Source organism: Taudactylus pleione, unplaced genomic scaffold, assembly GCF_031769625.1.
Source record: "Taudactylus pleione unplaced genomic scaffold, aTauple2 ptg000155l, whole genome shotgun sequence".
In the NCBI taxonomy this organism is placed as follows: domain Eukaryota; kingdom Metazoa; phylum Chordata; class Amphibia; order Anura; family Myobatrachidae; genus Taudactylus; species Taudactylus pleione.
In genome coordinates this window covers 2,158,176-2,177,059 of record NW_028284557.1, presented here as the reverse complement: position 1 = coordinate 2,177,059, position 18,884 = coordinate 2,158,176, and the positions used below count along the sequence as shown (strand labels likewise).

The following is an 18,884-nucleotide window of genomic DNA, read 5'->3' as shown; positions in this document are numbered from 1 at the left end:
GCAGTGGACAACTAAATAAATACTGAAGCACTGACCATCCATGCCTTCATTTGTTTTCTACCTTCTCCACACACATAGAGAAGGATACTACACAACTCACATCATCAGCCACACATACAAAAAAACGTTTCCCTATGGCTGTCTCCCCAAAAATTCTGTCTACAGCAGCAACCCAATTTGCAATGAGTTTTTACAAACAATACACAAACAGGATCATGTATTCATTGACAATACTGATCTTTGCATAGAAACATTCTTTTCCACACACATTATTCAGCATCATCCCTATATACTACATTGTGCCAATCATTTTCCAGTTTTTCTTAACATCTGCCTCTCCCATACTCTTCTCCCTCGCCTTTGAGCTTTTTCACGCATAGCCCAGCATTCCTTGCTCTCACACCTCCATCGATCAGCAAGTGAAAGGATTAGGCAGCCTTGTCATGGGAAGTGGGCACAGGGCAGGGGGCAGTGCCAGGCACAGATTGAGGAACCAAGTGACGTGTACATAGCAATAGCAATCGGAGCAAGTATACATAGCATATGGAGCAAGATAGAGAGGGAGGGAGTTGCAGGAAAGAGAAAAAGGAACAAACAGAACAGGAGAGGGAGAAAAACAAGAGAGGTATATATCTGTAAAAACAGACAACTGGGAGACTGAGAAAAAAAGGAGAGGGGGTGTAAACAGAGAAAAAACTGTTGAGAGAAACTCATAGGATAAAGATGTAGAAATATAGAGGGAGGGGTGATACAAGAGGGAGTGGAAAGCAGCATGGGAATCTTAGTGTGATAGAGAAGAACTAATATATCGACAGTGTACATGTGAGGCTCCAGCAGTTATCTGTTACTGAGGGGCTCTTCTGTCAGACAACTGAGGATTCATGCCCTGATAAACATTTGGACCTGCTGTGTGATGGGGTGCCTGTGTTCACAAGAAAAGGGGCCAAGACTCCAACGATTGGCAGGGAGGGAATCCCTGGCATGATTTCTTCCTTACAGAGAGATGGCAATGCTATGGTGGGTGCTGCTTTTGTGCCATCATGCCCAGCATTTTCTCCATGCCAACGAGGATTTTCAGAGCCCTTCTTGGAGCAATGCCATTAAAGAGTGGACTCCGACTCCAACCCCACCTCAAACTCCAACATCTGCATTTCCCTTGCCTACTCCCTCAGTTCCATTATCTTTTCCTTCTATTCCAGACTCTTCTCCCACATATCCAATTCCTACCCCAATTCCATTTACGCCCTCTACTACATCCCAAACTCATACAACTCCCTCTGAACCCTCTATACCGGATCTGGACCAGACTGATGAAGATGGTAAAAAGGCAGCTCTACACTACCTACGCTCAGGGGACATTCTTTCTTTATCAGAAGCCAACTGCTCAAGGAGGTTTGAGCTAACAGACCTGCAGGGATCCCCACCTGAGTCAGTTCTCCATCAAACAAGAAGGCCACTAGATTACTTGCTGCATGCTACCAACTTCCTTAACATGATATTCCAGGCAAGTGACATGCGAGAATCCAGCATACGAGAAGATATGGAATGGTATCATGCTTTGGTTCGAAGTCTGGCTGGGGGGGATCCACATATACACCGGGCAATGCTCTCCTTCACTGCACACCCCATGTCCTCCAAGCCCCAGCTGCTTCTTCAGGCCACCAAGGAAGGACATGAAATTTTGCTTCAGGACCTGTCTTCATCACTTTACCATGTAAGACACAGAATAGACCGTGGTTTCTGGAACAACTTCCAAACCTACCCCTCTCTTACCAAAGCCATTCTACTAAATGACCTCCAGAGTCTGGAAACTCCCAAGTGGAGCCGGGGAGACAGCTACATTGTGGACCCACAACATGTTCAGTGGTCTAAACCGTTTCTGGAGTGTGAGGGTAGTCGATTTGTACAAGGATGGATGATCTCACTGTCCACAGCATTTTATGGACTGAAGCCTGATTTGAGTCCAGAGTTTAAGTAAGTAAGCCTCCATATTCATATGTGGGAAGGGGACAGATGGGCTCTTTGAGGAACATGGAGGGGGGGGGAAACTGATGGGAGGGGGAAGAGGGTCTGACTGAAAAAATATCTGTAGTGTCTGTGTTGGTGATACAACGTGATTATTACACTCAGGGGAATGATATTAACTGGGTCATACCCTAATATGCTGGTTATGTTTGTGCAGTTCACTTAATTATCTCATTCTATACACTGTTTGCTATTTGCCCATTGTGCCTCTCACCTGTCCTTCTTTTTTTCCCTCCCCCCTCAGATTAGTCTCTAACACACACTGATTTCTGTATCACTCATATTTGTCCTCAAACTGAGCAGCTGTTAAGCTGAAAATCTCCCATCCGCCAGCTTTCAGAGAGCAGATGGCCCTAAAATGCCAGATTCTAACTGCCTGTCCATACCTCTGCCCTTCTATCTCAGTATCCCCTTATTCACTAGTAAATCCTTATGCAGCTGCCCACATCACTACCTACCCTGAGAGCACTGATGCGAAGGCCTCAATAACCCATTTTCATATATTCTTCCCACATCCAGAAGTGTTTCCTCCAGATTGTCCCAGACTGTACAAACCAGAAAAGCTAAATCACATTATTATATTATTATATGCTATCCCTGACTAATGCATTTGCTTTTTCCTGTATTTATAAATAATAATCTGCAATTATTTTCTCTATATATTTTACTCAATAATCAGTATTCTAATTTTCTCACTAATATATACGTGTCCTCATGAATGATTATTCAACCTGTGGCATCTACATTGCTTTCACTGGATCACTACTACATCTATATTCTAGGGGGTCTAGGTAACTATCAACTAGAGCTAATACAATTGATAGTTGCAATAAATACTAAAGAAAACATGAGTTCCCATCAGAAGTAGAGATTATTTCTCTTAATAGAGAATCTTCACCTGTGAACAAGGTGTCAGTCTTTTGTATTTAGCTACTTTTCATGTGTTTACCTTGCATTAGTTACATTACATAGCATAACCTTCCCATTAACTAGCCAAATCCTCCTCTCAGATATATATATATATATATATATATATATAATTCCAGATTCAGTCCGGCACTCCCCTCCAATATCCACAGACAGCTTGCTCCTGGTGCCCTCCACTGGGGTACGAATCCCCCACAATATATAAATGAAGAACTGGCGGCACTCAGAAGACTTTTGTAGAAATAGTGAAAAACTTAGTGCTTTTAATCTACGTTTCGGGACTTTAAAATCCCTTCTCATTTGTAAATATTGTAAAATACAGATAATGTCTAATGAATCTTCTACTATATCCATCATTATCGTCATATTTATATAGATGTCCCTTACCCAATTATTTGTACATCATATACTCACCTATCAGTATCTCCAGACTCTGGGCCTGATTCAGAGCCGCTCGTAAGCGGCCGCTCGTTCCCTCCGAGCGATGTTTGCACATCTGCGCATGCGTATGGGTCGTAATGCGCATGCGCCAACCAGTCAGTGCGGTCAGAAATCGAGCGCTCGCAAAATAGCGAGTGCCTGCTAATTTGAGTGACAGGATGAGGCGTTTGTGGGTGGTAACAGGGGAAGGTGCTTGAAAACGGGGAGTGGAGATCTGAACGCAGGGGTGCCAAACGGTAAAAACGAGCGTTTTAAGGGTGTGCATAATTAACAAAGCAGCGTCATCGGGCCACGTCACTTGGTTGTCTCTTAGCCTGAACTGTTCGCATGATTGCGGTAGGAAAATCCAACCACAAGCACTGCGAGCAGTTCAGACGCCTTTCGATGTACTCGATTAATCTAATAAATAGCAGAGATGATGTAGGATGCGAGCGGCCAGGGGGCGTCTTTACAAAATAGCGAGCGCATGTTTCGTTCGCTCGCTCACACATAGAGGCGTCAACAGACCGCAAAGAGCAAGCGCTCAATTTAAATAGCCGGCCCCTTTTTCTGAACGAGCGAGCGCAAATAGCGTCCCGCTCTGAATCAGGCCCACTGTCCTTACTCAGCATATCTTCATACAGTAATACAGTATTATACACTGCCTTCCTAACCAGTATTTGATATTATAGTCACTCACCTGACAGTATCTCCTTATCCTCTCCTTACTAGCAGGTATCTTCATATTATAGTCACCTGCCAGTACTTTCACATCATGTCCTTGCCTGTCACATCTTCATATGATACAGTCACCCAACAATATATCCAGATACTGTTTTTATTAACTGGTGTCTTCATATTGTAATCACCTGTAAGCACTTACAGATCCTGTCCTCATCTCATATTTTCATATTATACTATTATAGTATTTCCAGATCATGTTCTTGACTATCACATCTTTAGATTATATATGTCACCTGACATTATCTCCAGATTCTGTCCTTACTAACAGGTGTCTTCATATTATAGTCCCATCACCATCGGTACTTACAGTTCCTGTTGTTACCTATCATATATTCATATTATGCACTCATCTGACAGCACCTGCTGGTCCTATTCTTACTAACATGTATCTTCATATTATAGAGTTACATTCATCCTGTCCTTACTATTTTCAAATTATACACTCATCTGTCAACAGGCCTGCTGAGAGCCGAGGCGGGCCCGGGTAATAGGGGGCGTGGCCTAACCGTGGGAGGCGTGGCCACGCCCCCTTCCCGAATTTTTTTTTTGCAGCGGTGCAGCGCGCTGGGGAGGGGGGCGCTCTGGTCCCCCTCAGCCCTGCTCAAATTTAGGGGGGGCGCGATCAGTGTGATCGCTCCCCCCCACAGGCATAGGAGACTGCTGTGGTTGCTGCTCAGCAGCCACGAGCAGTCTCCACTGCAGCTCAGCACACTCTGTGTGCTTGGCTGCTGTAAGGGAGGGGGAGCGGCGCCGGACCTCAGGGAGCCCGGGCCCCGGTAATCTGTACACGCTCCCCCCCCCCCCCTCTCGGCGCCCCTGTCTGTCAGTACCTCCAGATACTGTACTTAGGGCCTGATTCAGAGTTGGGAATAGAGAGAGAGATAGCACTTAACTGTGTACCTGGGCAAACCATGTTGCAATGCAAGGGGTGTAAATACATACATTTTTTTGCGTCTGGGGTAAATACTGGCTACTTTTGCATGTAGGTCACAAATACTGCACAGCTTTATTATTACTCTACAATTTAGATGTCAGTTTGGAAACACTCCTCCCAAATCTAAATCTCTCTGCACATTTTAAATCTGCCCCATCTGCAGTGCAGCATGGCTTCACCAAGATGATCAGTTGAGAGAGATATCTCACTCTGGGCCTCTTTCAGAGCGCTCGCTCTGAATCAGTGCCCTCCCTCTCTTTTTTAGAGCAGCCTCCTGGCCGCTCGCATAGCTGTGGGTGACCCCCCACAGCTATAGCGAGCGGCCAAAAAGATGGTTCCAATGGTCAAGACCACCGCGACCATCCGGCTTGCGGCGTCCCTTGTGGTAGGGTCTCGTCTGCCGCAAGCCCTGGAGTGCTTTTGGCTCTATCAGAGCCAAAAGCACTCCCACTGACATCATTTGTGATGTCAGTGGGCCCGGCCCCAGACGGTAGACGTTCCCATGGGAACGCCTCCATCTGGCAGCAACGCCCCCGGCATGCCCACCAAAGGGGGCGTGCTGTCACTCAACATCGACAGCACGCCCCCTTTGTAGCGAGACCCATAGCAACGGCTTGCCCGTCGCTATGCGGGTCTCGCGCATGCGCACGACGGAGCCGGCTCCCTCGTGCGCATGCGCACTTGGCCAACATCGACCCGCTTGCGAGCGGGTCTGAATCAGGCCCTCTATTCCAACTCTGAATCAGGCCCTTAGTGTAACAAATAGCTTCATATTATTGTTATCTTTCATTATCTCCAATTCCTGTCCTTATCTATCATATCTTCATATTATACACTCACCTGACAGTACCTGCAGATTCTTTCCTTACTAACAAGTATCTTCATATTGTAGTCTCCTGTCAGCCCAATTTTGGGTCTGATACATTGTGAGCATGTGAGATGTAATTACATCCACATTGCGTGCACGGATAAAAATTCACCCCATACGTTTTTTTGTATACAGGGTGTGCCTTATCTATGAATGTTTAAGTTGGAGCAAGATATGGTTGTAAACAGTTTTAATCATAATATAAAAGTTCAAATTACAAATATGTATAATATATTTCACGCTCTTGTTAAACTTTGCCTGCATGTGCAGATGCTACTGAGTAGCATACAATTCTGGATTGTCTGCAGTTGCCTGCGCTCAGTTATAGAGCATGCTCAGTGCAAAACCTGCAAGATCCGCCTGCGAAATGAACTTGCAGTCAACTCTGCATTGACCAATTTTTCTTGACCATAATTATCTTCATATTATACATTCACCCTTCAGTATTGCCATTTGCTGCCCTTGGCCATCAGTACCTTCATATGGTACACTCACTTGTCTCCTGTGGAGGTCATCAACAAATCTTAAATTGTCCACTGCACAGGGTAAAATCAGCTTTAGCCCCGCAGCCTGAATTTGCACATGTGCTTCTTGATTTCTGCTGAAGCACATGCAGGGGTGCCAAGAAAGGGGGGGGAACGATCACACTGATTGTGCTCCCCCTGGATTTGCCCATGCTTGAGGGGCTGACAGTGCCCCCTAACTCAAAGTGCATTAGTTTCCTTTTTTCTAAGGGGCGTGACTACACCTCCAGTTATTAGGCCATGCCCCTGACAGTAATGGGCCTGGGCCGGCTCTCTGCGGCCCTGAGCACAGCGGTTACAGGGGCCGATTCAGAAATGTACATTAATTCAATGTTAACACACATCTCCAATGTTTTCAAATCTACACCTGCACAGGCGCAGCACTGCACATGTGCAGATCTGGGTCTGTGATGACGCTTGCAGTGCCCAAAAGCTGCAGCATGATTGACATGCTGCTGACGTTTGGGGGCAGCGGCAGACAGTGTTCCAGAAAATGAGGGAGTGTCAGTCCCATTTTTGGGGTGTGTCGAAGTCAGTGACCATGTCCTTGGACACAGCTTCACTGGCCCCGGCAGCGTGATTTCACCAAACATACTTAATAAACTGAAGGTTGCTCAGATGTCCGATGGTCACACAGTTAATGCGATGGCTATGTCTTTGGATGTTTGGACGTAGCATCGCATCAAAAAAGCCTGCAGTATGTGTCTTTTTACATAAGGCTACTACTCTCATTGGCCAGTGCAAACTTCAGCTCCTTCTCAAATCTTGTTAATAAAAACCTACTCATTTTGACTGATATCAAGGCCACAAAGAGGATATTGCTCGCTGCTTCTGTTGTTTTGCACTCTGTAAATTAACTTGCATATCTCCATAAGATACAAACACCTGTCAATACCTCCAGACCATTACCCATCTGTATCTTATCATGCTCAATTCACAGGATCTGCAGATCCTGCAATTAATATTTTTATATCCTATAGTCCTCTATCAGTGGGCCTGATTCAGCAAGGATTGCAACTAAGCTTAAGCCACTGCAATGCCATACGCAGTTTGGGCTTTCACTGTGTGCAATGAGGTTAGCAATTCTTGAGTAAGGTCAGACTTTGTGCAAGTAAGCAAGAGGGTGCGATGGTACTCGATGGTACAAATGTTTTCGCAGTCTTGCTAAGTATTATGGATGTGTACGGAGGTAAAGTGGGCGTCCTTATGTTAGACTGCATATGGCATTGCGATTGCAATCATTAGCATATCTTCACAGTTAGACTGCAGGTGTAATCGCTATTGCAATTGCAATAGCGATCCTTACTGCATCACGCCCAGTATTTTCTCTTCACTCAACAGAAACGCCATATCATACAGCCACCTTTTATTTTCTACAGCAAATGCAAATACAGATTAGAGGGACTCATTGAGGAAGTGCAAAACAGCCGAGAAGCAGTGGAAAAATCCACTTTGGTAACATTACATATACAATTTGTACAGGTGTCTCTAGATAATTGCAGACTTTCCTAAACTGTCCTGGAGAAACATAAATACTGGGAAGAATAGGCCAGCCTCCCGGTTCCAGCCCACTTTGCAGTGAAGTGAGCATTTTAGGTGCTTGATGACACAATTCTGTGCCCCCAAGCACGAATTGCAGCATCGCACAGTGGTGGGCAGGGATGTGATTACATGAATTGTGTCCTTGTGCCCCCCTGAACATCCAATCAGGAGTTGTATTGGGTTACAGAGAAATATGGTGGCGTTTGTGGAGGGACATAAGTTTTCATCAGCCTACGGGCCTGAAGCATGAGTCAGAAGAAGCGGCAATGTCGGACGCAGTGGAATGATGTTTTTTATCTGCACAGCGCGTGCATCCTGATTTTGTTCATACAGAGTCGCAGCACCAATATAGATGCACAATAGCAGAAATGTATGGGGCGTGCCTGGAAGGTGACTGGGAGGTAATGGGTGGGAGGGGGGTAAACAGACTAACTTTTATGGGAGTGTCACGCGGGCATGTCGCTGATAGTAATTGCTTACAGAGATGCCATAGCACTGGTGCAAGTTTCAATGGAGCGATCAATGGTGTGTCTAAAGATGCTCCAAGCATATCGACTTCGAATTGCAGTCTAAAAAAGCAGCATTTGCCATACATCGTTTTTGACTGCTAGTTGAAATCCAATGTCATTGCAAACCCGTATACGCCAGCAGATCTACTGAGGTGAAGCCCTGCACAGATCACTAGGATCTGTACAGGGGAATTGGTATGTAATGCTGGCGGCTGAATAGCCGCTGGATCACATATCGACACCAGAAGATCAAAGGAGGCAAATCCCGACTGGGGCTGGTAAGGACACTAACCCTCCCCGCACCCTAAACCTAACCCCCTCCTAGTGGTGTCTAACCCTAACATTAGCATATTGTTGCAGTGGGTCTGCGTACATAATCGCAGCTGTGATCGCAATAGCGATCCGTAATGAATCAGCACCATTGTTCTTTACAGGTCGCCTACAAGGCCCAGCAAGCCTGCCTCAACATGATGGCACTTGTGGAACAACAAGTTCCAGCATGACCAGATACTAAGGGCTCACTGGCACCTGTAGTTCACCTGTATAATTGTAGAATAGGGGGAACCCCACACCATTTTCCCCCTATTTGCTTTTGCAAGCCCAGGCTCAACGGTCCAAGCTGGTTACTGATTTTTTTTTTTTTACTTGAACATTTTTATTAGAAATTTTTAAAATATAGCCTACATAGCCAATAATACAATTCACAGCAAATAGAAATAGTATAACACAAATAATAGAACAACATAAATAAAAACAAATAGGTAATAATACCATATCAATAACATTCTGAGAAATAAAAATAGGGGTGGGACAAGGAAGGAATAAAAAAAGGGGAAATTATCCAGAGACAATAACAATATTAAAACATTCTATGGTTCATACAAAATCAAATATATATAGTTTAGCAAAAATGAGAGCAATGGTGACCAAGTGATATCCAACAGTACATCACCAGGAGAACTAAAGCCCACAGAACATTATAAAGATACATTGCTCACATGGGGGCTCAATGAGGGAATTAATGAGGAATAATATTTGAAACCACAATATCCACTTAAGCAAAGGAGAAGATGTAGAATATTTAAATCCCCGAGTTTCCATGTCATAACTATTTTGACATAGGTAACAATTTTCGAAATAGCTGGGGGACTAGGATTCTTCCATTATTGGGCAATGCCTGATCTGGTGGCAATAAAAATGTGACCTGTTACATATTTACAGTGGGATTGGAGAGAGGTGGGATGAAGCCATTTCAGGTTGAAATGGGAGCGAGATCCCCGTAGAATGAGAAATGAAACTAAAAGCTTCTATCCAGAGTGTTTGGAGTTTTGGGCAACCCTAAAAAAACATGGAGAAGAGTACCGACTTCACCACAGTTTCTCTAATATAGTGGCGAAACAATGGCCAGAATTTATGTTAACGTGTTGGAGTGAGATATTGTCACGGCCAGGGTTTCTCGGCATGGAAGTCACCGGGTATTACCTGTGAGGTCGTTATGGCGGGGGTCTCTGGCAGCGGTGCTGGTGTTTGGTGATGTAGCATTTGCTGCGCGTGGTTCTGTGTGGCCACATTGTCACTAGGCCTGGTGAGGTCTGGTGGTGTTTCCGTTCCGTTGGCATGGGCGCCGCCATCTTGCCTGCGGCCATGTGATTCCAGCTGTCCAATCCTGGTAGGTCATGTGCTCATTCCAGCCAGTCACAGCGCGGCACTGAGTATTTAGGAAGGTCCAGAGCCTTCCTTCCTTTGCCAGTGCAACGTGTTTCTCAGCTGCGGCTGAGAGAGAGTACCTGTGCCTTACCTGCCTGCTTGTTATGCTACTAGCCTGAACCTTGCCTGCTCCAACCTGCTGGACTTACCCTGCACCCTCCATATACCTTTTCACCTGCCTGAGTACCTGAACCTGCTGTTTCCCTGCACCTTGCCTCCCTTGACTCCCAGCTGGACTTCATTACCAAAACCTGCATTTGTTACAGCTCATCATACCTGCATTCAGTTACAGCTCATCTTACCTGCATTCAGTTACAGCTCATCATACCTGCATTCAGTTACAGCTCACCATACTTATATACTGGACTGTTCCTGCCTGTCACTATCTGGATATTCTCCCATTAACCCTTACTTCAGTTATCAAGTGCACTTCAGTGCTATACCTGGACTTTTTCATTTGCCATTCCCATGTTTTCTAAGTCACTTATTAAAAACTCCACTGTTTCATTTAAGTCTGCTTCTGTGTCTGCTCCTATCACCACCCCGGGTCCACAACAAAATCAGAACCTCACAGATATATTCTTTGTAGAAGCTTAACAAGGATTTCTGAGTGGTGGATGCACTTAGACATTTGGAACACATTATAAAATATCTTTTCCCAGTCTATATTTTATAAGGAAATATGCAAATCTTCCTCCCATTTAGTTTGAACTGACAATTTGTCAACATCACCAGGGGCTAAAAGCTACCTATACAATGAAGAGATGTTGCATTTTAAAGACCAGGAGGACAATTTGGACATTACAGAGGTGTGGTCAAGGCGAAGGGAATTAGTTGTAAAGATTGAACCCAATGTCGAACATGCAAATATTTATAAGTCACATGTAGGAATTCTGGCCCTGATTCAGAGCCGGATGCTCTGACCAGAGCGCTCGCTCTGAATCAGTGTCCACCTCCATAAATATGGAGCGTCCTCCTGGACGCTCGTATAGCTGTGGGTCACCACCCACAGCATATACGAGCGTGCAGGATGATGGTCGCGATGGTCTTGACCATCGCGACCATCGCCACTGCGAGCAGAAGCCTGCGGTTGAGTTTCTCAACCGCAAGGCCCGGAGTGATTTTGGCTCTATCAGAGCCAAAATCACTCCCACTGACATCACTAGTGATGTCAGTGGGGCCGGCTTCTGACGGTAGGCGTTCCCTTCTGGGAGGCATGCCCCCGGCACGCCCACCAAAGGGGGCGTGCTGTCAATCAACAACGACAGCACGCCCCCTTTGATCAGACACTACGAGCGAAGGAAAGTCCTTCGCTCGTCGCGTCTCGCGCATGCGCACGACGGAGCTCCCTCCGTCGTGCGCATGCGCAGTGCAGACCATCGACCCACTTGCGAGCGGACAGCCGCTCGCGAGTGGGTCTGAATCAGGCCCTCTATATTGAGATTGGAGTAAATGATCTGACACTGGTATTCTCTAGGAGGTCCAGACACGTGGAGAGCTCCAAATCCAACCAAAGAGACAAGTAAAGGATCAATTTATATAATACTTGCAAGAATAGCTGGGCAGAGGGTAACACAATCTCGACAATAATTTTAATCATAGTATCCCAGGCATACAATGAATCACGAGTGCTCTCCTATGCATTTTTAAAGAGATTTTAACCTTTTTTTATTTACATTTTACACTAACAAAGCCTGCACAGATCATAGTGATCCTATTCTTGTCTATTCAATATAATCAATAGTTGCCGCAATATTCTAAACTGTTATAAAGTCTGTTTTTCCATCATTTTGCTGTCGGTTTTGACTTCAGTAAATAGTTGGTTTGCAAAATTGACGGCAAAACGACCAAAAAGCCAAAATCGGCCTTTAGAAAATGTGTCCAAGATGTTATTTAGTGAAGCGAGTCTATTAAAATAAGGTAAAAAGGTGGAGTGGATGCATACTGGATGAATACTGCAAGCTACTTTGGTTATACAAAGTTGCACCTATATATATTCTTCCCAGTGCACTTCTAGGGTTTATATTTACTAAAGTGTGGGTTTATAGAAGCAGAGATATTGCCCATAGCAACCAACTAGATTCTACTTATCATTTATCTAGCACCTTATAGAACAAGGGTGGCCAACCCAGTTCTCGAGGAGTCGAGGGCCCCTAAAATTACACATTTTGCAGACCACCAAGCTGGTGCATAAGTGTAGTCATTACTGTCATATTTTAAAACGTGGTGCATTCATTTCTAACTGACATATTCTACAGAACCACTGGTGGTCTGGAAAAAAATAAACTGTAATGGGTCCTTGAGGACCTGCTCTAGAAGATAATAGCTATAATCTGATTGGTTGCTATGGGCAACATCTCCAGGTCTATAAACCCGCACTTTAGTAAATATACTCTTAGGTGTCCTGAAAACACCTTTGTAAAGTATGCATGTGCCTAGATTTTTCTGGCAAGGTGTAAAAATCTGTGAAGTGAGGTACCTTGGGGCTTTATTGTTGTATAGATAATGAACATGCTGCAAAACTCTTAGGGGAGTATTCAATTAGCCGTGGGGTTTACCCCGCGACTACTTGCCGGCTAAAATCCCTGCTGCGCAGGGAAAGGCTATTCAATGAAATAGCCTTTTTCTCGCTCCGAAAAATCGGGACTCGCGTAAACTGCGGAATCAATGGGTTTTTTTCCCCGCGCGAGCCCGATTTGGTGTTTTTTCCGCGGACTTTACCTTGCATTAGCTGCGAGGTTCAGTCCGACTGCTGGGACTCGCGTGCGGGGTTATCCATAACCCCCTTAGTTCATGCACTCGTTATCACCTGTATTCATTATTGAAATTTTCTCCTCTCTTACTAGTCACTATTTTACGTAATAGACTTTCACCCATGCAATCTATTCTGAATGCAGCTGCTAGACTAAGCTTCTTCGCAAAATGTTAATCTTCTGTTGCTTCGCTCTGTCAGTCCCTACATTGGGTTCCCGTTCTTTACTAAATTCAATATAAAATACTTCTAATTACACATAAGGCTTTAACCAAACGACACCAACATACATTTCTTTCATATTTAATGAAAGTGGAGATCCGCGCTACACCTATTTGTGAGTGCGATATGCTTATTTTAACTCTCTGATATAAACAAAAGTAAATATGGGTTAATGTCTGATGGTGTGCACTCTGCTGTTGTCCTATTCTGATAATGACCCACAAACCATGTGATGGTTATTGGTCCCGCCCGCCAATTACAGGACAAGACAAGATGTTATTTGAAGCCAAAATATATTTCAAATTTGTGTATCATAGAGAAACAAACATAAAAACAGTCAACAATCTGTTGGGCTGTCGTAAAAAAATATAGGAGCAGCGTATCTATAATATTGTCGTGCCACTGCTCACTGTTGTGATGAGGTGATGCCAGAAAGGTGGGGGAGGGGGAAAAAATGTAGGGGGAATGGTCTTTTTGTAAATTAACCACACTTGTGTGCACTGCTCTGAGACTTAATAGACTCTGTTATAATATGTCCTTATGAAAAAGCTGTGAGGTAATGTGCGGCGTCCCGCTACCTCTTGTGCAGATAGTTCTGGAGTATTAATCCTAAGTAATAGGGATCTGTTGGGATGATTAGTGGTATCTTCTTGCAGGCTGGAGGAGACCACTGTGGTTAGGATGCAGTGTCTCCGGACTATGGTAGTGTGGACCGTGGACTAGGTGGGTAGCAAGCCTAATGAAAGGAAGTGCCCCACATCTCACCACGGACCTAAACAGTACCCTGTCTGGGGAGGGGACTGCCGGTTAGGACCGTCCCCGATCTGTGCCTGCTGCCCTCCACTACGGAGACTTACCTGCACTCCTGCCGCTGTGTGTGGCTGGATCCCTCCTCCTCCTGCTTGTATCCGTCTCCGATCTCCCCATCCTGTTGTTTCCTGGTTCCTACTCGTATCACGTGTGATGCGCCGGTCACGTGGTGTGGCTACTCGTGACCTGGTGGAGCCGGATCCCTATTACATAGGACTAATACTCCAGAACTATCTGCACAAGAGGTAGCGGGACGCCGCACATTACCTCACAGCTTTTTCATAAGGACATATTATAACAGAGTCTATTAAGTCTCAGTGCAGTGCACACAAGTGTGGTTAATTTACAAAAAGACCATTCCCCCTACATTTTTTCCCCCTTCCCCCCCTCCCCCACCTTTCTGACATCACCTCATCACAACAGTGAGCAGTGGCACGACAATATTATAGATATGCTGCTCCTATATTTTTTTACGACAGCCCAACAGATTGTTGACTGTTTTTATGTTTGTTTCTCTATGATACACAAATTTTAAATATATTTTGGCTTCAAATAACATCTTGTCTTGTCCTGTAATTGGTGGGCGGGACCAATAACCATCACATGGTTTGTGGGTCATTATCAGAATAGGACAACAGCAGAGTGCACACCATCAGACATTAACCCATATTTACTTTTGTTTATATCAGCGAGTTAAAATAAGCATATCGCACTCACAAATAGGTGTAGCGTGGATCTCCACTTTCATTAAATACGGTTGAACTTTGGGTAGGTGCCCCAATTGAGATCAGCTGCAAGCACCGTATCACATATAGGCACCAACAGTAGCGTAGCGCAGGTCTCCCAACCATCCCTACAATACATTTCTTTCATACCTGTCTACTCTCCCGGGAGTCACGGAATGCTCCCAATTTTTCGGGTAACCCCCCCGCACCCCAGGAATAGTAGGCAGATCTCCAGCATCCTGCCCACTTCTTAGTGAGGTGGGCAGGATGTGGAGATTCTGAGAGATATCTGCGGGTCCCTGTGGAGGGGGCGGGGCTAAATGACACAAATTTGTGTCATGTAGCCCCGCCCCCTCCACACAGACCCGCGAATCGCTGAGTTTTCCTGTAAAAGGGCCAGCCTAATGACTACTATAGTCTGGCCCCGCCCCCCGAAGCTGAGAGCAGCAGGTCCTCTCCAGCTGCTCCCGGAAAAAATAACAAAAAAAGTAGGTAAATATGATTCCTTTGCTTATCTCAAAATATCTCCCAGCTTGAACCCTTCAGTCTGCGCAAGATCTGCATCTCTCATCCACACTCATTACTTTCTTGCATTCACAGTTGCTGGCCTTTTTTTGGGCTGTACCCACTCTGTGGAATGCCCTCCCTTTCTTCTAGTCTCCAAACCTTCAAGAATTACCTGAAAACTCACCTTTTCAGACAGATTATCAAATTCCAGAACCACCCACTTAACCTCCATAAGCTATTCTACTAATCACATCTCCTCTAAACAGTCTACATCCTGACAGTGTGGCCCCGCCATCGGCATCCGCGGTACTGCACCTCTTACCCGACTGCACGACCACCTGAGACCCTACTGGACAGTTTGTGGTGTGGCTTCAGGGGCTCCTGTGTACAGCTGGTTCCTCCTGCCTTCCCTGTGACTGCCAGAGCTTGTTATCGGGGGAAACAAGCATCTCTGTTTGTGCAATCTCCCTCCTATATCTATCCTACTATTTAATAACAGAGCTTTCTTCTCTGTTACTGGGACTGTATTAGAATGGTAAGTTTTGTCATGCTGTGGTTCCAGCGAAGCTGGAAAGCTATGCTCGCTCTTCTACACCACAATCTCCATCAACATCATTGGGGGAGGGGGGGGAGGGCACTCCAGGTCCTTCTACACCTTGTACATATGGCAGTTTGCAACCATCTGATTCCCAGAGGCTATATCTGAGGTGACACTCGACCAAGTGCTGGATGCTGTCAATAATAGTGAACAGTGTTTGGCAGATAAAACTGGGAACTGTGACCTCTCTCTATTGAGATTTGCAAAGCATTCGGGAGAGAGTGGGGTGAGGTTGAGACCTGTGTTTCTACACTTGAGGATTTGCACCATCCACTGAAGGAGCAAATTACTACTCTAACCCAACAGATGTCTGCCATGCAAAATATGATCTCTGATATGGAGGGCTGTCTCCGTCGTAGTAACGTTAGTTTTGTGGGCCTGCCTGAGAGTAAGGAAGGCTCTGGCCTCGAGGTCTTTCTTGAAAAGTGGCTTGTTGATATCTATGGGAGAGACTCATTCTCTCCTATTCGTAGTGGAACGGGCACACTGTATTCCTACTCCTCCTTGTACTTTTATTGATAAATTCCTACATTATCAGGACCGGAACTCAGTTCTGTTTCTTGTACGCACTAAAGGCACTATGGAAAGGAATGAAGTGTGGATGTCTGTGTTCCCGGATTTAGCAGTGGAAGTACAAATGGATCGGGCCAAATTTCTTCATATTAAATGCAATCTCTAGTATTTAAATGTCTCCTACTCTATGCTCTTTCCATCTAAGTTACGTGTAGTAGTCGACGGCGAATCTAGATTCTTCCTCACTCCTCTTGAAACAGCTGCATGATTGGACCGCCATGCCCCTGGCCACTGGCAACTAGCTACTGACTGACTTTCCATTCATACTGTCTACAGGACTGTGTTTCCCTTTGATTGCCATACATCTCTACACAAGTAATTGTATTGTTGCCATGCCTTTGTTATGTCTTTCACCTATATATGCCTGCTGGTTCCTTTAATATGTTTATTTATATTAGTGGGGGGGGGTTATTTGTTTTTATTTGGGTTTTAAATATATTAAGTACAAATTCTATAATATTAACAGAGGTCAACACAATAATACATTTGCAAATAGAAAAGATATCAGCAATACAAAGATCATTTTGATAATATGGATTACGATGAAATTCTATCATCATAAGAAACAACAGATTTTGAACATATTAATTACAAAAATTGTAATGACGACAGAGGTGTTCATAATAATACACAAGTAAGAAGAAGTTTAATAATATTAAAGATCACTTAGTGAATTTATAAGTTACCATCAGGCAATGTCTTCATAAGAAGAAAAAAGGGAGGAGGGGGGGGAGAATAAGAGGAGGAAAAGATGAAAACGAGAACGGAAAATAGGGATCGCCCATAGCCCAGTACTTCCCACTCTTAGCACAATACATTAACCATGCAGAGTAGGAGGGTCAGATTGATATATTCTAGTTTCATACCATAATGCTGTGCAAAAGCAGCTATGAATTTGTTGTTTAGTCGAAATGTTCAAGGTTCAAGGTATCAATAAAAGATTCCCAAACTTCAAAATCCACCACCGGCAGGGACTGTCTATGCTAGCAGCAGTGGTAGTGACTTCTCATTGGAAGCACTCCCTGCTGATCACAGCCAGACAGGCAGTTCCAGGGGGAGGTGTTTTCTCATGGGATAGCCACACCCCAGTGTTAGAGTCTGTGGGGCTTATTCATCAACATTAAAATAACGTTTTTAAGGACATTTTCCTTAAATACAGTTATTTTAGTATTCATGAAGTATCTGAACATTGGAGATATCACTGATATCTCCTGGTTAAGTCCCCCTGCGTTAATTTCCACACTCCCCATACATTAGTATGGGGATGTGGAAATTATGGTATTCATCAAATTCCGAAAATTTATGTATTTTCGGAATTTGATGGAGTTACTATCTGCCACTGTGAGGTGGCGAATAGCAGGTGACCCTTACCTGCTCCCAGCTGGTGAGGTCCCCCGGGGTCTTCCTCCAGCGCTCTGGTCCGTCCTCTGGCTCCGGTGGCTGCTCAGACACTGTATTCTCCCAACAGAACACAATAAAGTTTAGAAGTAAAAAAAAGTTTTTTGTTTTTTTTCTAAACTGTACTGTGGTCTGCCGGGAGAACAGGTGTCAGAGCCAGGGCCGGTTCTATGGTTACGCATGGTACGCGGCCGCATAAGGCGCCACATAGTGAAGGGCGCCGCGGCCGCGACCATGCGGAATTATCAGTGGCTTACTGCGGTGCAGACTGTGTCTCTGTGACACAGCTGCACCGCGCGTGTAGCGCTGACCGGACGGAGTTCGGTCAGCGCTACACAGTGCCAAACACACAGCCGCCGGTGCCGGCAGCTGTGTGTTTGTTTCAGCAGCTGATGAGAGTCTGTCAGACTCTCATCGGCTGCTGCTGCTCCCACTGCGGGAGCCATCTTCCGGCTCCCGCAGTGGGTAATGGGAGACACTTCATGACGTTATGAAGTCTCTCCCATAATGCAAAGCGGCCCTGGAGAATGGTCGGGAGTAGCTGATATCTGATATCGGCAGCGGGAGCAGGAGCGGGGGGTTCAGGTAAGTTTTTTTTTTTTATTACGTCTGTCTCTACTGGGGGGGCTACAAGGGGGGATTACTACTGGGGGCACTTGAAGGGGAGATTACTACTGGGGGCACTAGAAGGGGGGATTACTACTTGGGCACTTGAAGGGAGGATTACTACTGGGGGCACTAGAAGGGAGGATTACTACTGGGGGCACTTGAAGGGGGGATTACTACAGGGGGCACTAGAAGGGAGGATTACTACTGGGGGCACTTGAAGGGGGGATTACTACAGGGGGCACTAGAAGGGAGGATTACTACTTGGGCACTTGAAGGGGGGATTACTACTGGTGGCACTAGAAGGGAGGATTACTACAGGGGGCACTAGAAGGGAGGATTACTACTTGGGCACTTGAAGGTGGGATTACTACTGGTAGCACTAGAAGGGAGGATTACTACTGGGGGCACTTGAAGGGGGGATTACTACTGGTGGCACTAGAAGGGAGGATTACTACTGGGGGCATTAGAAGGGAGGATTACTACTGGGGGC

At 45.3% G+C, this 18,884-nt stretch overlaps 1 protein-coding gene across 1 annotated transcript in view; it reads left to right on the top strand.

The window, feature by feature from the left end:
* Positions 1-420: 420 nt before the first annotated feature.
* The window catches only part of GPR179 (G protein-coupled receptor 179), a 60,557-nt gene continuing 42,093 nt past the window's right edge, over positions 421-18,884 (top strand). Inside the window, exon 1 of the mRNA XM_088474586.1 lies at positions 421-1,974. Within this exon, the coding sequence (XP_088330712.1) occupies positions 1,004-1,974 (971 nt within the window). The 5' untranslated portion in view covers positions 421-1,003. The remainder of the gene's footprint in view (positions 1,975-18,884) is intronic.